General features: G+C 38.7%; 1 protein-coding gene across 7 annotated transcripts in view; it reads left to right on the top strand.

Annotated features, from left to right (window-relative positions):
- Positions 1 to 2,146: 2,146 nt before the first annotated feature.
- Positions 2,147 to 23,209, top strand: part of LOC139941227 (cilia- and flagella-associated protein 46-like) — a 49,421-nt gene continuing 28,358 nt past the window's right edge. For 2 of the 7 annotated variants that reach the window (XM_071937694.1, XM_071937693.1), the window contains exons 1-19: positions 2,147 to 2,456; positions 3,200 to 3,333; positions 4,258 to 4,389; positions 5,102 to 5,166; positions 6,776 to 7,064; positions 7,686 to 7,780; positions 8,288 to 8,443; positions 11,706 to 11,843; positions 13,494 to 13,553; positions 15,450 to 15,549; positions 16,753 to 16,851; positions 17,234 to 17,424; positions 17,930 to 18,026; positions 18,252 to 18,383; positions 18,677 to 18,797; positions 19,479 to 19,544; positions 21,395 to 21,521; positions 21,979 to 22,131; positions 22,650 to 22,797. In XM_071937694.1, coding sequence (XP_071793795.1) covers positions 2,408 to 2,456; positions 3,200 to 3,333; positions 4,258 to 4,389; positions 5,102 to 5,166; positions 6,776 to 7,064; positions 7,686 to 7,780; positions 8,288 to 8,443; positions 11,706 to 11,843; positions 13,494 to 13,553; positions 15,450 to 15,549; positions 16,753 to 16,851; positions 17,234 to 17,424; positions 17,930 to 18,026; positions 18,252 to 18,383; positions 18,677 to 18,797; positions 19,479 to 19,544; positions 21,395 to 21,521; positions 21,979 to 22,131; positions 22,650 to 22,797 — 2,352 coding nt within the window. In that variant the 5' untranslated portion in view covers positions 2,147 to 2,407. Of the gene's footprint in view, positions 2,457 to 3,199; positions 3,334 to 4,257; positions 4,390 to 5,101; positions 5,167 to 6,775; positions 7,065 to 7,685; positions 7,781 to 8,287; positions 8,444 to 9,164; positions 9,258 to 11,705; positions 11,844 to 13,493; positions 13,554 to 15,449; positions 15,550 to 16,752; positions 16,852 to 17,233; positions 17,425 to 17,929; positions 18,027 to 18,251; positions 18,384 to 18,676; positions 18,798 to 19,478; positions 19,545 to 21,394; positions 21,522 to 21,978; positions 22,132 to 22,649; positions 22,798 to 23,209 lie in introns of all 7 variants that reach the window. The other 5 variants (XM_071937696.1, XM_071937697.1, XM_071937699.1 and 2 more) reach the window with 5 other exon arrangements.

Here is a 23,209-nt window from a genome sequence, read left to right as displayed (position 1 = left end):
TTAAGCTGAAGACACTTCTGACCAATACAATGCGAGCGCTATTATACTACTACTTAAGAAATAGTTGCTGAAATCCAACAATAACTCTCTGTGGTCCCGGTGTAGTGATGTTTTTTACGATACCCGTCAGGAGCCCAGTCTTGGTGGGTGACTGATGTAATAATGTTTCCCTGTTTTACTAGAAATTCCAGGGGATGAGGTGAGCGTGAATAAATGGTATGAATGATTGAGTTATAGTTACTCTGTGCGTGTCTCCTGTTCAGTCATGCTGGTTATGGCAACCCAAAGTTTTTCAGTCAACAGCTTACAGCTCAGCCAGTTAATAGCCTCAACACACGTCATTTAATTTGCAGTAAGCACTAAGCACAGATTCGACACATGTTGCCGATCCGACCACAAGATACGAAGGCGAAAAAAAATAAATTATGAAATTAAAAGATGCACACATCACATCTCATGCGCCGGCCGCCGCAGACGACCACCACAAGTGTTCCCGCCAAGCAAATTAATACATCACCTCGGACCAATCACAACACATGAAAAGCTTACGTCACCACACGTTATCCAATGAAATCATAGTGTCCAAATGAAGCAGACTACAACCCATGCCTGTCTTATCAATGCGGATACCAGTTAAAGACGTGGAACCAGTCCAGTCTGACCTCCTCCTCCGTTGGGGGCGCTACATAAGGAGACCGTTAATTAAACTAAAGACACTTATGACCAATGCGAGAGCTACTTGTAAAGAAACATTTGCTGAGTTATCCAGCAATAACTCTCCGTGGTCACATTTAGTGATGTTTTTGACGAGGCCAGTCTGGGCGGGTGATGTAGATAATGTTACCCTGTTTTATGTGGAATTCAAGAGGATGACGTGAGCGTGAATTGATGCTAGTGAATGATTGAGTTGTAGTTATTCTGTGCATGTCTCCTATTTGGTCATGCTGGTTTTGGAAACCAAAAATTTAGCCAGTCAATAGGCGTGTTCCATCACCACATGCCATTTCATTTACAGTAAGCACCATCACAAGTTCGACAGACACGCCCGTCGACCACAAGATACGATAGTCAATAAATTAATAACCCGTTTTATCAAAAATGATGCACACGAAATTGCACAACGCACCAAACAATATGCATGCGTTAGCAGACGACCGAAACTGTTTGAGCGGCCAAGCAAATTAACACATCACTTCGGACCAATCACAGCACATGAAAAGCTTACGTCACCACAAGTTATCCAATGAAATCATAGCATCCCAGTGAAGCAGACTAGACCACCAGTGTCTGTCTATTTAACAATCTGGATACCAGCTGAAGGCAGGGAACCAGTCTAGGTTGACCTCCTCCTCCGTTGGGGGCGATATATAAGACGACCGTTAATATACATTCATTCATTCATTAAGGTTTAATTAAAAAATATCACAAAATAAATACACGACTGAAGTTAAACATACTTAAATTGGCGTGTTTACATTCATTATTGTTTACAAAAAATACAAAAAACAGCAACATTCTGACATTAAAAGGAGAAGAAAAGCTGAAGGCATAAATGCACAAAAATGATAACAATTTTGACTAATAAACTAAACTATAGCTGAAGTGGTGAGCGCTGCAAGGATGCAAGCGTACTTGATTGAGGACTGTTAAAATAAGAAGAAACTTTGTTGAGTTATCAAACAACCTAAGTATCCATGGTCCGTATGTTATGTTTTTGCTTATTAAGTATGTCACAGGTTAGCAAGACAATTCATAGCTTACACCCGGCCCCTTGTTCAACAGGTTCCTCAGACCCGTCCCGTGTGAGCTGCAGCAATGAAGTTTATGAGGCACCATGCCGGAATCATGCCAGACCTTTATAAAAAGTTCACACGCCACAAAAGGGCGCCATGTCAGACGTGGCTATCGTTTGAGGTTGAACATTTGGCTACTATGAGTTTGAATAACCTGACATTTTTTCGTGTGTCATTGTGTTCAGCAAATTAAAACACAGCGCCCCTTACAAAAAGTGTTTGGTGACACGTACATTTCGTTCACTTTCCCCTTGCACCTGTGCGATAACTAATAATAGTTTTACATTGGCCATTTTGAAACACATTTCCGTATGTACGGTTTAGTAATTCAGCTCATTGAAGCTGCCCGTTGCCAGGTGCACGAGAGACATTTTAAGTGACGAGAGATGAAATTTGATTGATCACTGCTCTTTTTTACTGGACGTGTGTAGTTTGTCTCAACGTTTTCAATTCAGATCTCAATCACTTGATAGTTCCGTTTTATGTATAGTCTATGCCGATAAAAATGTTATTTTAACACCGGTAGATTGGAGCCTTGATGAATTGATTGAATTTCCATTGATTTAATGATTGGCATTACCTTGCACTACAGCCCAGGTTAATATACAATCACAATGGACAGCAATATTCGACAACTTCTTGCCGCTGCCCAGCAGTATGGAGGTATGATCTTAATTTGTAAAATACTAGACATAAGCTTAACAATAAAATTATTGCATATTGAAAGATTTGTTGTGTTTTGCTGCGTTAATAATAATATTATTCCTCTTCTTTTTCTCACCTAACTAAAGTTCTGTTTACTGTTTTGTTGTTGTTTGCTGTCGGGGCCTAGGCCTATTTTATTTTATTTTTCTACAAACCCCTGGATGGAAGTGCCATCCATGCCATCCTATTTTGGTATGACAACATCCTAAACTTGGATTCAAAGATCAAGATGTCTTCTTCTTCCATACGGCATGAGGGGATGTCAACATACATGTATTAAGTTTGAGAGCAACTTAATTATTTTTGAATGTCGACATCCTGCTGCAGTCAGGATGTCATCCTGCAGTCAGGATGTCGATCAACAAGAACGCTCATTTTCGGAATGATAACAAAAACATCCCGAAAATCTTGAGAACCCAAGATGAATTATTGGGAAGACAACAACCTACTTACTTTCAGGATGTTGTCATCCTGGCTTATTAAATGTCCCATCTGGAGGACAAAGCATGGACATGGTATCTTGCTCTCAAGAGTGTCATAATGACCAGGATTCGAACCAACCTTCTGTTAATCAGAAACACCAGATCTAAAGTCCAGTGCTCTTAGGGCCATTTAGCTTTGCGTACTAGGACATGCAAATCTAATACCTTTAATCCTGTACTTCGTCACTAATTATTTAAAATAACTTTGATTTTTCCCAGTTGAGTCTGAGGGTTCGTTCTTGCATCAAGCCTATGATCAGCTTCGGGTTGCAGCAGAGACTAAACCAACGTCAGACGGACCACTGCCGTTCGGCCAGGATCTCTATGTACTGTGTGCTGAGATCGCTTTCCAGGTACTAGTGTTCCGAGTTGAGAATAATTAACGGGCAAACACATTTGGAGATATTTGCGGGTGAAGGAGTTTTGGAAAGACAGTGAAATGATAAATACATCGTTCATTGTTTATTTAAAAAAACACAAAGTGACTTCTAGTGGGTGCCTTTGAATTATAAGTATTATGTTGACAAAAAAACAATCTATGGCCCAACTTTTAAATCACCATAGTCTTGTGTTCCAAGCAAAAGTGTTGTGAATGAGGTGCATGTCAACAAACTTTGGTTCACCGCCAAGTTTACTACCCTAGCTCCTGGTCTATTTGTAGAACGCTTTACAGAATATGGGCTACCCAAGAGTAAGTTACAGACAGAGCCCCCCAGGGGAACAATGCCAGTCTATGTTCCACAGTCCTAGCCACTAAGGACGTCTCTTACATGTCAAATCAAAAGCCTGGTGCAAGTCAGAAAAGAGAACAGATCTTGTCAGTTTTAGGAATTAGAAAGATTTTTTATTTTTTTTTGTAAACTGTGAAGACAGATTGATATGTGTAGGATGATGAACTCTTCATGTTTTATTTTCACAATAATGATGGGTTGGCATAGTTGGCCTTCCACCTCTAGACCCTGTTCAGATAATGCCGGGGGGGGGGGGGCACTACATTGATTGGGTTTTCAGTCTCTATCTGACTGTGTTGGTTTTCTCTTGAATAGTTATCTGGGGTTTCCTCCAACATCTACAACTGAAACTTCCTTCATTGTCTACTCTGCATTGGGTTATTGGCTAGTATAGTGATCACGTTTGCTTTTCTGAGAGTTCTTGGCAGCACAAACATATAGGCCTACTTGTTTAAATAGCAACAAACCAAGTCAATCAATCAACTATCCCACATAGTTAGGATACAACAACCCATGACACTTGTTTCGTTGTTTCTTTCTCAACAGTATGGTCTGGATGAAATCACCAAGGAATGTCTGAAGATGTTCTTCATGAAGGCCTCTCCTTCCAACCAGTTCTTGTGCAGAGCCTACCTGTGCCAGGCCCAACTGTTGGCACCAACTTCAGCTGAGCATAATGTAATTGGTTGTTCTCTTAATCTTTGGAAAGCAATAAGACTGGCTTTTACTGGAATGTCATGACCAAGCTGGTTTCAAAGTCTGCAAATGCAAGCCTGAAATTACATAGAAGCACCATGGTTAAGTGTCTTGCTTAATAAGGACACAGGTTTCACAACTGGGACTCGAACTCAGAAACACCAGAAATTTAATTTGGTGCTCTTAACTGCTAGGCAATGTCACACCACAATGCATCTTTCGTTGGGTTCTAGGGAGTATCAGGAATTCTTTAGAGGACTTAAGTGGTGGGAGAGGGGGTACTGCTGTACAAGACTCAGGCCTGTATGCTTCGTTTTTGAAAGGGCAAGGGCACCAAGGCATTTTCTCTTTGGCAAAGGGCACCCTATGAGGAAATTGTAAATTTGTACTGTAGCATTTCAAGGGCACCAGGGGCAACGGAGACAATCGCCTTTGTTGCCTCCGTGAAGTGTCAGGCCTGAGTCAAGATGAAAATAGTGTTGAAGTATGGGAATATTGGGGGGGGGGGCACACACCACTGCCACATAGTTGGCATATAACCTCTGTTTGCTCCATGGTCTTGGCCATGGTGCCCCTTACCGGTACATACTTTCCTATATATTTTAAGACTTTCCAATGAAAGTGCCCTTTGCAATATGAAAACACCACGCCTCTCACAGATGAAATTCAATATAATACTTCTTTTTCTTGACAGACCCAGTTGGAAAAAGCTGTTGTGTATCTTCTTAAGGCAATTAACTTTGCAAAAGAAAACCAAAGGTCAGTGCTAGAAGTTGGTTCAGTCTCTTTTACTAGAATCATACCTGTCATCATGATCGTAGCTGGCCTGTGGCTATGGAATATGAACTCTTACTCAGTTACTGCAAGGACGCCTTCTGGCCATTGCGTTATAATAATAATGATGACGCCCCTCTGGGATGTGACAGCAAGTGCCCTCACATGCAATAACTGGGTTAGAGTTCATAATTCCATGTACAGCCACATGGTTGCTATGTCGACAGTCTCCCTTTTTAAACATCATAGCAGCTACATCATAGCAGTCCATGTTCAACTACTCGACAAATGTTCAATGATCGCTCCTACAATTCAGCTCTTAATAAGTCCAGTAGTTTTTTACTTGAAACAATTTATGAGTCAAAATATGTGTCTATTGTTTTTTGTGTATCAAAGGTCCAACTTGTTTGATTCAAACCATATTAAGTCGTCCATTTTTATTGTAAATTGTAGTTTTTTTTAAGGTAATGCTCAGTTATTTCTGAGGAAGTTGCTACCTTTCTAAGTGGCCTGCTCAATGCTTCAGTTTAGTTATGAAAGTCATGAAACAATCTTTGAGAACCAGATTGTCGGCTGCTTCTCAGATGTCACTTCAAATTGTAACAAAAAACCTCACTTTCTCAATAGCCATTGTGCTATATACGTCTTCCTTGTTAGGATACCAAGGGTTCTTGATTATCAAGTATCATGTACTTTTTCTTCATGTAAATCGGTCCCGTATTAAGAATTGTTGAAATTTTAGTTTATAGCCAAAACTGTCACTTGTTCCTCAGGTTTCATAGTACATCTTAAATACCTTTGGCAATCGTGCTGTTTCTAAGTAATTCAACTGTTAGTGAAACGGATCTGAACCGAGTCCTCAAATATTTCTCAGATATCACTACTTAAGTGTAAAGTATACCTATGCTCTTTTAGGTCAGTTTGGCTATTTAAGGCATTTCGTTGCTTGAATTAGCATCTTAATAGTGGAGTTTCTTGGTCGAGTGGTCTTGTGTTTATCAAACTCAATGTTTTCTGGTATCAACATCTTGCAGCAGTAATACACAGTTTATGTCTGCCATGCTCACCATTTAGTGAGTCAAATTGCACATACAAATAATGCAGGTCAATGCGCAATGTCTAAAATGCATACCAGACCGTACAACACCATAAACATACAAGGACATGGACTCCCAAAATGGCGCAATCAAGATTGTTAGCGAGTGCGAGTTCAGTGTTTGGTCTTAAGCAACACACTTTTAAAACCATAATTGTTTCATCCGTCCCATGGGATGTATAAAGCCTTGGGTCTTGTGTAATGCCATAAAAGAATCGAGTACACTTATCATTAAGAAAAGGGGTTAGCCCTGGCATTTATTGCTGGCTGCAGATTGTGCGACATCACCTTGTAAACCACATTAACAAGGTGCTACATAAATAGGTCAAAATCTGCATGCCTCTTGTTAAAATAGTAAACCCTAACAAGGTGCCACATAAATAGGTCAAACTCTGCACCAACACTCAGAAATCTGAAACATTTCATGCATGAATTAAAGTGCATTACAAGAACTACAGTTTTAATATTTTGAATTAAACTTTGCTTCTTACATTTAAGGTATCACTTCCTGGTATACAATGCCTCCGTCCTCTTCTGGCAATTCTGTCGACCGTTCCTCAAGCCCGGCTATCGGCAGTACCTCTCCATCAGCCTCCACTCGGTCGTCAAGGCCCTCGACGATATCGATGACAAGGACTACGAGTGGCGGGCGCAATTGATGATCGCGCTGATCGAGTGTCACGTTGATGCGGGCAGGATCAAGGAGGCGGCAGAAGTCAGCAAGGCCACAGCTGAATTCACCAAAGCGTTCGTGCCGCTACTCTATAAACAGGTGTTAGGATTACAGGTAGGCAATTGAGTGGTTTGTTAAGAATGTCAGTAATGATTATATTTAAATCGATGCACTCAACCTACTGCCTTTATAAAGAGTCTGTATTGATCTGGTCATTACTCTTGAAAATTAATGACAATATATAAACACTTACATGGTAAGAAGTACACCATCTTTGGATAGTCCAATGATCTAATTCTTAGTGCATAAAGCTCCTTGGGGAGAAAAAAAGAAGAAAAAGATTTTTCTTTACACATGGGTGCATTACAATATTTGTCCATGCCAAAATCTATCATGGTCATATAGCCTTTGGTGTTGGGTCCCCCTCCTTTTTAGTCCCCACCCTTTAAAACCATCATACAATTTTCACACAATACAAAAGTAGTTTTGAAGTAGCATTTAACGATATAACATTCATGAAGGCGTTTATGTAGTCTTCTTACTAACTTGGTTAATTATGATTTGTTTAGCTCAAACAGCACCCTCACTGAGGTCAAAGGAAGACCATGGATGAGAGTTGTGCGTACGTGTATCGTTTCTATTGTTTGACCCCCAGTGATGGTGGCTTAAAATGCAATATACATCCATTGTACTATAATATTTTTTTCTGTCTATAAAAACACCACTTCTCTGTAGATTCGTCATCAGCTTGTGGATCATAACAAACTGGTCAAGGACATCAGGCAGAACGGTGACTTGACCGTATACTACAAACTCGTCAAACTCAGAGTGTAAGTACTGAATTCTGAAACCATCAAACTAAGGCCGCAAAATTTAGGACCACTCTGTCACTAGGCCCAATGTCAGTTACTTATCATAAAAAAGGCATGGTATATTGGCTGGTGACCAGTTTCTGCTAAGCATTGTTTTCTGTGCTTACTCTACAGCACTGACTCATATTATCCTTTGTGTAGACTTTGTGCTATACTGTATATAAACCTTAGTTGTTCATTACATCTAATGAAGTAGTTGTTGCTACAAAAGCTTACACAGATTTTTAGTTTGTAACAAGTTAGTCACTAAAATGCTAAATTTAATTTTTCTCTTTGCAATTACCTGGCTCACACTTCCTGCCAATGCAAAGTAACATTTTGTGACGCAAGTATTGGTAGGCAGTGTTTTTTTTTCCTTTTGTGGCGCAAGGAACTTCGCTTCGCAGGAAGTATGAGCCAGGCTTACGGCCACCACTTATTTCTAATAATGGTGTTGCAAGTCCTATCTACTTATTTCATCCATAGATCACTTGAGCAGAAAGAAGTGACCGACTTGGACGTTCAAGGTGACAGAATCTTGCGACAGATTCTAATGGAGGAGGAAGTATCGCGGTCATCCAGCTCGCTAAGTGGCCGGAATAAAACCGCCACACCAATCAGTGCAGTGTCAGACGACGTTAGGTAGGACGTTCGTTTCATACGCAGAGGTTTTCTATTTGGACCATACCGTTGATGAAGTAGTATTAAGTACATTGGAGTAGTTTAGACAATTGTCCATTGCGGTTTGTTTACAGGTAGTTGACGATAGTGTAGTATGATGCGGTGAATTTGTTTTTGGTTGTGGTTTTTCTCTGAGGTTGTATTGGCTGTTGTAGTTGTAGAAGGTAGTGTTTTCCTCAAGCCATAATGACAGGAGAAACTTCATCCTCATTAGTCCAAGAGCTCAAAAGTTCAACAGAGTATTGTGTATTTTCATTAATAATTGGCACTAAAAATGACACATTGCCTTCAAATCTCTCGATATTTTACTATTTTAATTACTCCTTTAAAAATAGTTGGTCCTTTAAGTTTAAGGAGACCTGTAAGACTTGACTATCAAGTAGATACCTAATTGAGTATCGCTTCATGTTGCTTTGTCATGAGAATTTTTCATGCTTTTTGTTTTGCTTGCCAATAGAATTTTTTGTTTCTTCCGTTGCTAAGATTTTTGTTTTCCTATTTTTGTTTAGAAATTAATAGAATAATGATAATAGAGGACATTTTGGTAGTACTTAGAATGTTAGTTAAAATAATTTGACAAATCAAATAAGTTGATTTGCAGAACTCATTGTACCATTTGTATGTACTCATGAACTAACCAGATGTTGCCCGTTTTGCAATCCCCTTGTTGAACCCCTATCAGCAGTAAGCAACCAGAAATCCTGGGTAGGGACGATGCCCCTTCCCCTGCCTCCTTGATCTCTGTGTCAAAGGTCGCAGCCACAGTGGGCAATGTGTAAGTCATCACTTTATAATGCATGGATTTTGCATGATAGTATAGCACTCTCTATATCACATTCAGCCTAGAGAGATTCTACAAGATCATCGTGAACACTTATTCTGTAGACTTCTCTCCTTTTTTTCAGGAACCAAACTCTTTCTTTCGTAGTCCCAAACTGATCACCACTATTGTGAACCACATTACATATTACCACTTTTACTGATGTAGTGCTTTTATGATGCTAACTGCATAACCATTAGCTTGCCAATTAAAACTTCTTCTCGTTTTTATCAGATCCTTGCTTTATTTAATCAATAGCTGCTGAAATACCTTGGCTCATTTAACGCGCCTTTAACCACTAAAAGACCATACCCCATACCAACTTGAAGCATAAACTGCTCTCAAAGTAGTGAACTAATTACTTAATAGTCAGAGTTTGTTTGAGTACTACTCAGCCATGATGGCTCAAAAACTCGTATTCGAGTACTATTCAGCCATTCTAGTACTCGATGACTCGAGTACTATTCAGCCATCCTAGTACTTGACGGCTCAAGTACTCGTACTCGAGTACTATTCAGCCATCCTTTTTCTTGATGGCTCAAGTACTCGTACTTGAGTACTATTCAGCCACCCTAGTACTTAATGGCTCAAATACTCATACTCAAGTACTACTCGGGAACCCTAGAACTATATGGCTCAAGTGCTCTAGTACGCCTTAGGAAATAGCAACGGGAACACAATTTTCCCCCTGATTTTGACCCTCTTCCAGTCCTCAGGATGTTTTACTGTTATATTTTTTTTCACAGCGTCAAAGGTTTACAAACAGGAGAAGGATCTGTGTAAGAAACTCACTTCTCCACAAATTTGAAAATGTTTTGAAGTGCACTTCACTCTGGCACTATGTTTTAAGTACACTATTTTGATTGTTTGGGAAAGTAGGGAAAGTAGCATATAAAAAAGCAATATAGGTTTTTTTTAAGTTTTCTGGCACTATGTTTTAAGTACACTATTTTGATTGTTTGGGAAAGTAGCAAAGTAGCATATAAAAAAGCAATGTAGGTTTTTTAAAAGTTTTTTTTTGTCGCAATGAACAGTTCAAGTCAGTATGACCCAATTTATGTGTGAAGGATCATCTGGAATGATTGACGGTTTAATCACACCTCCAATTCTCTGGTCTCTCTCAGTCACAATCTCGCATACTTCAACCTTAAAAATGACGGGCAAGCAAACTTGAGTGTACTTCCAAGGGGAAATACATGTAACACACCAGCGAACTGATTGCCATACTGCACCATTGGAGACTATCACTTTCATGGGTTGAAGAAAGTCTATTGCAATTTCCTAGTGGCGTCCCCAGATGATTGGGGCATCCATCTTGTGTAACCAAACCTTGTATACGATTCAAGGCCTACTGGGTTATTATTTTTTTCACTGTTCCTTAGTTCCAAGTATGAAAGTATGTCAAGATTTCAAATTACGGGTTAGCATATTGTGTTTCCTCCAAGCAACTTTTACTAACACGTTGTGCAACCCACCTGAGCTACATTAAGAGTCGAATGGTGCTCCATAACTTGTGAATGGACAAAATTGATGTATGATTAAGTGTCTTGCCCAGGGGGGCAAGTACCATGGCTTGGAACCAAACCCATACTCTGAAAAGTTATTGCTCGGCCATGACACTCCTAAGCCTATGTTCTATCTGGTGACATCGATCAACAAAATGGATCTGGATCCGATTTAGAGTATGCTTATTGATAGTTTTCAACGACAAACGTTCGGGAGATAATCCTCATGCTCTAACATAAAAATGTGTCCTTTATCTGTTAGAATATAGTGTTACGTACATGTGGTTGCTAATGAAGTCAGTGTTGCTGTATGTTACAAGATACGAGATTATGGAATTGGGGATAAAGGCATTTGCTGGTAACATGAACCACTGTAGATACAGATATAAGGCTGATTTGGTGGCTATGGCTTAGCTGACGGCTGGATAGCCGGGTCATACATTTGTTTAAGTATGAGACCTCCTTAGCATAGGCCTAGGCCTAAAGCTTGTCGTTATGCAGTTTTACACAGTAGGGATATTTTTTATTTTTTATGATCGCACAGCATAACATATTGTTAACCTGCATACCATGCAAGCTAGCAATGTTCTGCTGCCTTTGTCTATGAAAAACTTGGGTAACTCAATAAATGTTTATGGAATCCTATCGGTTAATTCTTACACAGGATATACTGTAGTTAACTGTAAAACTATATTATAGAAAAATAGCTAACGCAAATGCAATTTGACTCTGTGACTTTCTTACTTGGTCACATCAAGCCCTATCACCAAATGTTGACAAAACTTTACCATCAGGATAATCTTAGAAGGGAATCTATATTCATGTAATTATGCCTGTTTTTTCCTGATTGCTGTGCTGCACTGCTTTTTTTCTTCTCTATTTCTTCCTACCGCAAAAGGTCCTCACGTGGCAGTCACAAACGAGCGCCTGCTGCAGTGACTGCTGCTGCTGCTGCTTCACCGACCACACCCGCTGCAGTAACCAACTCAATGCAATATGATGCTCTTGCCTCTAGCGCCCAATCTGTTTCTACTGTGTGAGTTTTGCTGTGTTAATCTGTGTATTCATTTACTTATAGACCTTATGCATTGACGTCATCCAGCGGCCATCTTAGTGGAAAAACGATGACGAAACAATCAAAACGCACACTTTCACACAGGATTGGCCAATAAACAACCTCCTTTTTACCTCTAGGTGAGGGCGCCCTACTGAAATGGCGTCATGTGCATAAGGTCTATTGGAAAGGTTTCGGGTAACACCATGTACCTGAAATATGTTTGAGTCTCTAAAAGTTTCAAATCCTACTCATGTACTTGGTGTTACTTCAAACCTTACTAGATTGTCACTATCATGACTATGCAAAGTTTCAAAAACTTTTTTCAATTTCATTTGCTTCCAAATAGCATTCACTTAGTACATGTTCGATCTTCCTGAAAATCTGCGGTACTTTTACAGATAGACACTTATTTACTTTATTTGTAACTGGAAAATACATCAGTTTCATTTAATAAAGACTTTTGGGGATTTAGGGCGCATCGAATTCAACATGAGTTTTAAAAATGTAGGCATGCTCAGAAACATAAGAATGAAACATATTACCCGGTAATGTCTGCTCCATCCAACATTCAAAAGTCACTCACTGCATGTCTGCAAACAAAACACCAACAAGTAGGTTTTAATGAGAATACATGTATATCTTGGAAAAAACTTCACCTCACAAAATTTTCTGACAATTTTTGGGGTAAACCAATGTAATGAAACAAAAAATACATCCCCATAATAACTGCCAAAACTAGTTTCAACACTACAAAGACTTTTTGTTGAACATTGCGGACTCCGTGAATTTGCTTTGATTTTAATATTGTTCATGTTCTTTTTTTGCTCTTTGGCTTTTTCCTGTGGTTGTATTTATTACAGGTGAGTAAAGACTCCTATATTTTTCATTCACTTCTTTTGTTTTAATCATTGTTCATGTATACAGGGTTCATGGCTTCATTATTATCCATATGCATAACTTAATTTGCATGACCATGAATATGCATAACTTAATTTGCATGACCATTGATATGCATATAACTTAATTTGCATGACATTTAATACTGTAAGCATGAAACCCCTAAAAATAATTCTATATCTTTCTTTGCATGAATTAAAGCTAGTTAAATTATTTTGTTCATAACTTTGTTCTGGGTTTTGAAATATTTATGCACATTTTCTTTGCAATTCTCAATATCTTGTTGTCCATTGACTAATGGTCACCATTGACTGCAAGACTTGCAGCAACAATGTTGTGGGTTCGAATCCCCCAAGTTAATGGATGATTTCACAATGACTGCAATAAGTATTCTCGTCTAGTTACTGAATCACAGTTTCTTGATGTGTGCCATTCATAATCATAGACGTTAAACCAAAGTTTGTTTGAGAGAGATTGGCTGTTGCCAACTTGGCATATCCCCTTGTGGGAGTTTGCCAAGTTCCCTTGACGGGAAGATCATCTAAACAAACAAACAAACACCAACAAACAAACAAAATTTTAAAATTGTGAGATTATTCGTGAAATTATTGATGAAAAGCCCCTTTTATCTTTACACATTGCTTGACGCTGTGATGTTTTTGTTCTTATTGCATGCTCTTGCTTCATTTTCCCTCTTTGTGTTGCACGCTGCATTTGATTTGTAAATCGTAGGAGATCCGTGGTTTCAAAATGGAGACCTCTTCCAACAACCGCGGTCTCTAGGTTGGAAAAGTGAGTGACTGTTTCCATGGTAATGGATCGGATACATTGTATCACTCTGCGGCCATCTTGGAGATGGGGGGGAGGGTGAGGAGGAGGGGAAAGCTAGGCTGCATTGACAAGGTTCACAGTAATGCAAAGTTGTCTGTCTTGCATGCATGTCTGTCTGTCTAAAAAACGAGGCAGGATTATATAGTCTGGTACCCGTGTCATAGCGGCTCACTTTGATGTAACCCGTTTCATGCATATCTTCCGGGAACCATACAAAAGATGGCCGCAGTGTGGAATATGTGTATCAGTTCAAGTTTCATTTAGACAGTGTGTACTTAGCACAGTGTTTTCCTTTTTCTCCCATAACATACATGTTTTACACAGCACTTTATCAATGTATTCATTTTACCCCTCCATGATTTCTTCAGGCTTCATGTCTTGTGTTCTTTCAATGTAAATAATTTTTGTCAGATTGAAAGACTTTCAGCATTGATTCCTGATGACATAGACCCTTTTTAAAACCACGGCTTTAGCTTCAGGCTTTGGTTTGTGTCCTGTCGGTAACTTTGAAAACATACTATGACTTTGAACAGGCTGATGGTGCCTAAACCGAAGCCAAAGCCTGAGCCAAACCCTAAGCCTTGGTTTAGAAAACGTCCATACTGTTATGAGACCCCCATCATATCTCGGTTTACAACACTTTAACACTTCAGATTAATTTTACTAAATATCGTAAGGATTTACTAGCATTTCACTCAGATAAACTAAATCAATTATTTTGTTTTATCAAGTAATCGTTCTAAGTAAAAAAACATGCTACAGTGATGTGCAGCTGTTTACAGAAAGGTTTATGCAACTATGTAGTTCCACTTTTAAAAGAAAAAATTATTACACTACTTCAAAAAGAAACCTTGCATAAGTGGACTTAAAGTTGCGTAAACCTTTCTGAAATCCCGTGCTGAAAGTTTGCATCTTTGTGCATTTTTTCATACGACCAAAAAAATATTGTTTGAAGGGGTAAATATTCTATACGATCTATTAACATTTTACTACCTTTTGTTATTCATGAGTAATATTAAAATTATATGACTTAACTTCTTTAACTAGTAACTCTTTTACAGTTTTTTATAGTTATTGGAAATAACAATAGTAATTTTTAACCGATACAGTTAACAATAAAAAAAGTTAAAACTAACTTTGATACTACTGAGTTATCACTTAATAGTGTAAAAGAAAAGTTAGTTTAAGTTTGTGCACAATGTTGATAAATTAAAAAGGCTTTATAAAACATAAAACAATAACTTAAATAATTTTCTTTTGAGTAACATATTAACATTTTGATAAATTGAATTTTAACAACAACATTCTCAAAATGTTCAAAGTGTTTGCAGTTGTAAAACAGACTCAAAGAAAGCTAAACAAATATAACTATTACATAGGTTTGTTCTTGCAAAAAGTTTCAATGACCGGGCGTTCAACCCTTCAGAGTATTTAGCTATTGAGAAGGACTCTGTTAAAAACATCAGCCCATTAACAAAGTATTGCATGGTACTACAAGTCATTTTTGTTGGCAAGCACGGCCCAATTACATCGCTCCTCTTACATTAGAACTCTGTGCTTATGGCCAATACATGGATAAGCTTAACATGGCTTCGTAAGCAAAGACATTTGTGGTAAACAATGCCGTGAAATTTTGCTCAATTTGCAACTTCCCTAGGAGTTGATTTCGCATAGCACTTAAAATTCATCTTAAGATTGTCATCAGTAGTACCATAGTGATTTGTATTGTGACATTACACTGTGCTCAGCAATTGATTTGCTTTTAAGATCAATCTTAACGTTTTGTAAAATTGAGCCCAGGTTTTGTTTTTGATAACTGTTATTGTTGTAAAATCCTTCTTTGCTGCTTCTATACAGGGCCCCTCTTCTTTTGGAGTTGGCTAATCTGTGTGTGGAATATGATATGCCTGAGCTTGTCACACGGTGCCTTGAGGGCCTGAAAAACTCCCATATCAAGGTGAGACTAGTTCTTGTAGAATTTGTGTTTGTGTAATAATGTTTATTTTTGTCCTCAAATCTTTAGTCTATGTGATGTTATCCTTAGACGTTTACATCTTTATATGACGTCTGCCATTACATCGTTGTTTTGCTATTTCTTGATGGGCAGTTATGCGGAAACAATTTTGGTCAAGTAGCTTCTGTTCAACATACATGTACTTTGTTGTGCCAAGAACAAGACACACTTTTGCTCATAGGTCTTTGGATTCAAACTCTGGAATAAACTTCCAAATCACATCGGAACACAAAGTTTTCCAACATATTGAAGACACTTCTGAAAGCCCACTTGTTTCAAGAGGCCTACCATCATATGAATCATCTATGTCTTCTGTACGTGCCTCAGCGCCTATGAGCAAACCTTTGATGTAGTTGCTTTATAAATTTGACTGACTGATTGAATTGAGCCCTTCTGGATCAACAATTCCTTCAACTTTAAAACACCAAGGCAAATTTAGTTTATTTTATTGCTAGGCTAGGTTTGATTCTGGTATTTATTTTGTAGCTGTAAAAAATCTTGCATGAGGATGGTATTTTTATTTCAAAGTTCTTCAAAGTGTACTCACTCTTTAAGTAGTCCGCAACATCTTCAATGCTTTATGAAGTCTAGAAGGACTATGTGAGATAATGTTCCCGTCCCTGTCATGTTGATGGTAAAGAATTACAATTAGTATACAGTTTGTTTGAATCTCAGATTAAGCCTCGAAGGGGTTTGATTCTAAAGAAGGTCACATGATCCTTGCGGAGGCCTGCTCTTTTTCCTTTATGTTATGTTTCATCTCACTTGAATTTCATCTGTCTTAGACATCACGACTCCAAGGGGATTTCATTATCTTTAATAAGTATCTACGGATCTTGCCAAAATCCTTCAAGGGATTCTTGGTAAGATGGTCTAGTAATGTAAGACTGTGCTGTATATGTAGGGGGGGTTGATGCCAGACAATGTCAAACAACCAAGCTGTGTTTTATTTATCAGCGAGCTCGGAGTGTCATAAGCATCGCTTTAGGGTGACATATACAATTCGATCACAAAATCTTCCCCATCTTGAGGGGATAATAAAGCCAGTTGGCTCAAATGACACGACTCCAAACTGAAAAGTTACGACAAATCTCAAGTTGCGGGAAGAAGGTGATAGAAAGTTTTGTTGTTTGTTGTGTGTATTAGGAGAAGGGAACGTTTATCCAGATGGAGTTTATCGAGTGCTCTCTGATGGTTCTCAACCTGAGGGAGAGGCAGGAGTCCTACAGTAAATCTTCCGTCGAGGTGAGAGATCATTTATTGGACATGCTGGAATTTTCAAAAGAATCTGATATGTGTCTAAACGTGGTACTGTATATGTCTATGACGAAAGACTATTGCCAAATTTCATAAAGCCCGTAGGCATAAAAAACTTGCTTAGCACAAACCAATCTTGCTTAACAGAAACTGGCACCCAACCAAAAATCTCTAAAGTTTACATTGTCACAACTGGTGCCCCACTATTTGTTTGTATCTTGTAGTCCACATACCATGCAGGAAATACTGAATGTTGAAGCACCTTGAGTGTCACTGAGTGACGGATGTGAGCGTTATAGGCTATAAGAAGCCACTACTTACAACTAAGCAATGAACAAGTTTTTGAAAAGATTGATTTTTGTTCCCAAAGGTTCGCATCAAAGCCATCAGCCGTCTTAGCGAAGCGATCATGAACGCTATCCGCTACGGAGACCCTAACATCATCCAGGCTGGTTGTGTGGCGCAGTGGAATCTATGTCTACCACTGCTTCAGACCAACCTTAGAGAGCATGCTCGGAAACCCCTCACACTAGTGGCAGAAGCTCTTGAAAACATCCAGAGGTAAATACCTTGAATCACTTCTCTATGGAGCCCTTTTCACACTATTTTATTCCCTTGGAACAACCACAGGGAATAATGACTGAACCTTTCACACTTGGGTCGTTCCTGACAGATGGGGATACCCAGGTAATATCCACCCTTGCTCTTGAGTAGGAGTAAGCGGTACAACCCTGGGTTATTCTTGAAACGTGCAACTGGAACCCTTTGGAATAAGGGACCTAGACGGGGACAGTGTGAAAGCGGGATAAACAAACTTCCTGAACTACCTAGGGCTGTGAGCAAACATTTGTCACAAAAGACAAACATGATTGTAACTTCGATTTTCACAGGTTTATTTTGTCATATATTGGGTGAAACAAACAGATACTTGCCTCTGACAATTACCACTGTTGGCCATGTGCAGTCAGCCAACATTTACAATCTGCTTCAAAAAGACCTTATTTAAATCAAAAAAATAAGCTGAGACTCAAAGGGATAAATCGAAAACTGTCTATTCTGTCAACAGTCTGCTGGTGTTGCTTCGTTGTCAAATCCACACTGAACTGGCTAAGATTGAGGAGGACGAGGAGCAGATACAAGTGGCCATGGAGCATCTCAAGAAGGTAAAACCATTGTATGTTAGTTCTTGAAAACCTGTGACATAAGCTAAGTTTTGAGAAGAGATTGGAATTTTGTTGTACATATAGCAAGTTCTAAGATTTAGTGGTAGAGAATTTCAGATGCTTGGCTTAGCTACCATCATGACAGAAAAGACCTATCACCCCAGAAGTGTTGAGACCTGGGTTCCTCATATTTATTTTGAGTGTTATTTAAATGTTTTCTTTCAGGCTTTGGGGTTGGATGATGGCGGTCAGTACCATGAACGTCTTGAGACAGCCCTGCACCGACTACAGCTGAGAGCTGAGCTCTACAAACCACCAGATAGCATGGAAGACCAGGCAGCTATGATCATTGAACAGGTACACAATTAATAGCTGGCATTCTCTCTCCAGGAATTGAATGGATGACAAGCTAGGCTTCGTAGGAAGAATAATCCTTAATAGGACTACACTATCTGAAAAGTGTTATTGACAGTAACAGTTCTCAAATTCTCAATTTTATGGTGGTTGAAGTCTTAGTAAATGTTGATTTCTGTGCCATAAAATTGGGCCTTGTTGGGAATTAAGGAGGGGTATGGGATTATATAGCATTTTGCCAGCGAGAATGAGGTTAACCCATCTGACTCTACCAATGGATATTTTTCTCTTACCAGGCCAGGAAGAGTGCTGATTCTGGTACCGTCCGAATGAAGAGATCTCTGCTGGTTAAGGCAGGTCAAGCCCTGTCACCTGATGCTTTCCTCCTAGTACTGGAGAGTGAAAATGAGCTCAAAGGTCAGTTTTAATTATTTTTTGAATGTGTGATTTTTTAAGGATTTTTCCTGATTTCAGGATTTTCTCAAACTCTCCTGGATCCTCCAAATTTTCTTTGAAAAAGTAAAGCAGTCACTAAAGGGAAACTTGTGCTATTTTTGTATCTGGCTGTTGTTTCATTTTCACATTTGGTGTGTTTTTAAAAACTTGTGTGAGCAATGCAATTTCTTCTTTTGAAGATCAATAAAGTTTTCTTATGTCTTATGTCTTATGTCCAGAAAATGTAGTTTTGTTTTTCTGATCATGCATAAAAACTGTAATCCTGAACTGGAACCTCTGGGAGGTTCTAGGTCTAAAGTAAGGAAGTTCCTTTGCCCGTAAGCCATTTTCCCAGGAATTTCACCATTCATCAAATTTCTTCCCTAATTTTAAATGGACACTAGTCTTCAGATTGGGCGCTTTAAAAGTGTCTCTTACAAACCGAATAAGGCTGGAAAGATATTTTAAAAGTAGAATATAATGGTTCACACAAACTTGCCTTGAAATTATGTGGTTTTCCTTTTACTTTGTGAACTCTAACAAATTCAGCCATATTGTAAAACCAATTTGTTGACTCCACAAAATTCTGGATAGTGAGAATAGTTCAACTCCATTGTTAGTGAGATTTATATGGTTAAAGAGATTAATTTTTTCATACGTCAGATGAACTTTCGAGTTCATTGAAGGAGTGGCAAGAACAACAATTGAATGTAACGGATCGTCAACACGGCAAGTCTCTTCATTTACAAATAAGCCTGGATTTCATATCACAGCGGTGGGCTAGTTTCCATATGCAGACTGCTTATATGACCCTTGACCTCACGCAGCCATCTTCTTTTTAAATCGCATTTACACCATTGTAACCATCAGACTGGGGCTGAAATGTTCCTTCCTAGAACAACTTGTTCAATTAACATCTGCACCATTTTCTTTGCATCTTTGCTTTGCCAGCTTTTTAAGGTTGGGTCATAGATTGGCTTTGGTCAATATTGCTGAATTCAAGGCTAACTTATGAAGAAAGACTCAATAAAAGTCACCTGTAATAGCTTTAGTTGAATACAATGTCTACTTGCTGAGAAACTTTTAAATAGCAAGAAGATTGTCTGCAGTATTCCAACTAGAATTTGAGTCCACCCATTCTGAGAAATGATTCATGTAAAAATATATTATTATTTTTAGATTCAAATGTTTTTGGGTGACAAATTATCCAAACCATATCACTTGTAATGGACTCTTTCTCAAAATAGTTTATACTATCAACATCTGCAGTGTTTCTTCTCATTTAAGTTTTTATGGTAATTATTGTTTTGAATATTTACCAATCTATGACCTTACTTTCATACTCTGATTATGTATTTACGCATCCTTAGCTTTCTATCATGTAGAATGTCATCAAGCTTAGTATGTATAGGCATGTAGCAATTGCATAGTACATCAAAGTTGGGCCAAATTTCATGGAGCTGCTTAAAAGCTTAACAAATTAAATACTGTTTAACACAAAAATTTAAGCAAGAAATACATCGCAAACTGTATACATGACATTTTAGTTTGTCTGATAACCTCCTTTTTGGGTGAGGAAAATTACTTTTTATATTAAATGATTTGTGTGCTTATATAAGCGGCTCTAGAAAATTTGACCCAGAACTGCAGAGTAAGTTTATGTATTGCACTGGTAGTATAGACCCTTTGCCTATAAGGTCGCAAGCTTTAACATCTCCCTCAGTGAAAAGTGCATGTCATGTACAAACATGCACTTTTCAGGTGATTAAGTATCAGCGATAGCAGCCTTCGCAGGGGTCTTAGATCGCTTGGTGTCTAGTTTTGATCAATGGGAGCAAACCTTTGGTGTTTTTGCTTTTTCTGTGTGTTTGTATTTGTCTCAATTGGATGAAATACTGTTGTTCGTGCTGGCTGGTGTAATAAGCATATTGCTAAAAGTGTCACAGCACAAGGACAAATGTTAAAGATGCAAAAAATGTTAATGGCCCATCCTTTCAAAGTGAATGGATCCGTCAGTCCACGAATATTTTTTTTGGTAAGCAGATTCTATTTTCTCCAAAGCTATAAATGCTTAACTTGGTAGTAGCACTAGCAGCCCAAGGCCATGTCTTAATTACATGGCTTCAGCTACAACAGGGCTCAATTTTTACACACAAATTTCTTGTCCATTAAAAATGTTGAGCTACAAACAAACGAGTCCTGCAATCTAATGGACCCTTCCCATGAAATGTGCTAGTCATTTCATGCATGCGTACAGACCCTATTGGTTGGCAAGCGCCATAGAGTTGTGCACTAAGCAGACGCGCAATTGCGTCTGCGTCACGCACCCATTCGTCGTGTACAAAACAGCGCGGTGTTTTCTCATTTTGCCAACCAACACGTTAGTGCGCACGCGCTATGTGCAAATTAAATATTTCATGGGAAGGGTCTATTCGACCCTTGTACAACTACAACATTGAAGATTGTAACCATTCAACATTCCTGCTGATAGCCATTTCTGAAGTCACTGCATCATACATGGCCTCGTAGTGAACTCTCTAGGGTAGTCAGACACCTAATCCTATCTATTCTGTTATCAGGTGGTGGAGGCAAGGGATACATGACCATTATTAATCAGCTGGGGAATAAGGCGAAACACTTCCAGAAGTGTGTGAAGAAGTGCAGTGGACACATCAAGAGACTTGGCAGTGAAAATGAACGAGATAGGTGAGGAAAACCTGTCTGGCAACGTTAAGGCAAATTTTAAAATGTAATACATTTCTTTGAGCTTGTACCCTTTGACCTTTGGCCTGTTGGCAACATCCAGTCACTCAGTGCAACTCCAATAGATGGATTGCACTAAACGTCATCAACCGCCAAATTTGATGATAAAAAAGGAAAAGTGCCTGACCGAAAGTACCAGAGAGCAATCAGATATTCATCAATACAACAACTCTACGTCATTGATTCTGAACACGTCTTGTCAGTTCAAATCGTAACGCTGTCCTCAATCAACCACTGCACAAAAGGTCACAATCTACTTATTTTAATAGAATGCCAATTTTATATGAAACCATTCATAAACTTCTGGTGTGGTTAACCCAATGTCACAGTACAGTTCAAAACTGTTTTTTTTATTAACTTGCCATTGTATTAATTGTTTTTCGTTTTTTTCCCTTACCAGAGCACGATTGTGGGCCGATCTTGCTAAGGTTGCCCGAAAGCAAGAGGTGTGGGACGTGTGTCGTGTTGCAGCACGTTTCTGTCTCTTATACGATGATGACAGATGGAATATGGTACGACCATCCACTGTACGCTCAGATACTCATATTGAGAGGTAAGAGAATAGTTTAATAAGATATGTTGCTTAGTGCCATAGCAAGACTATTTCATAGGGGGGGGTTGTGGGGGGGGGGGGAGGTTGTGAGGCAGTCGAGGAGAAATAAATTAATTTGTGGTTTTTACCAGAAGAAAACATTTACTAAACAAAGTTACAAACCGTTACTAGTGTAAGTTTGGTAAGTGTTAATTAAGCACGTAGACTTCCCAATACTACTGAAACTGTTGATTTTTTAAAATAGATGACCAGTGTATGGCTAAACTCCATAATAAATTAATATATTTGAAGAAACAGAATCTCGTACAAGTTAAACTTTATATAGTCAGGGCCATTAAGTGTATGAAAGCAGAATAAATTTGACAAATCAACTAAAAAACATTCAAATAAAACTTGACCTCCATTTCTGGTTATTACTTGTAAACTAGTAATAATTGTGCCTATCTACTGTTTATGTGTTTAACCTGTGTAATAATGGCACAAAGGAATCGTATGAAATGAATTTTTCTTTTCCAAAGTGTTCCCGGAGTACCTGAGCCAGCAGACACGCCTACAAAGAGTAGAAAGGCTGCGTCTGAGGCACCGACTCAAGAGAATCACACAGTGACACACTCTGACAAGGATCTGATACGAACACTGGCAGAAATCCACTTCTTGAATGCCGAGGTATTACTTGGTTAAAGTGCCATCTTAAGTAATGATTGCTATCAACCTTGCTTCAATTTGGCAGCCGTGTTACTTTCTCTTGCACTTCGATTTTATTGCATGTGACATTGCATCATAAGAGACCTCATTGATTTGTCAGAATTATCTGTACATTTTGAACGTCTTGAAAATTTTAACGTGAACTGAATATTGTGGCGTAGTGGTTAAGAGCACTGGACCCAAGCTCTGGGCCCAATTTCATAGAGCTGCTTAAGCACAAAATTTTGCTTAAGCACAAAATTCATTGCTAAGTAAAATCAGATTACCGGCCAAGACTCCACTCAATTGTTATGCTAAGTAAACAACAGCTAAATACTAGTCATAAGCAATGTATATGGCATGAAATTTTGGCCAGTAACATGCGTAAAATAAG

The sequence above is a fragment of the Asterias amurensis genome, chromosome 8 (assembly GCF_032118995.1).
Source record: "Asterias amurensis chromosome 8, ASM3211899v1".
NCBI lineage: Eukaryota > Metazoa > Echinodermata > Asteroidea > Forcipulatida > Asteriidae > Asterias > Asterias amurensis.
This window is presented reverse-complemented; position numbering and strand designations above follow the sequence as displayed.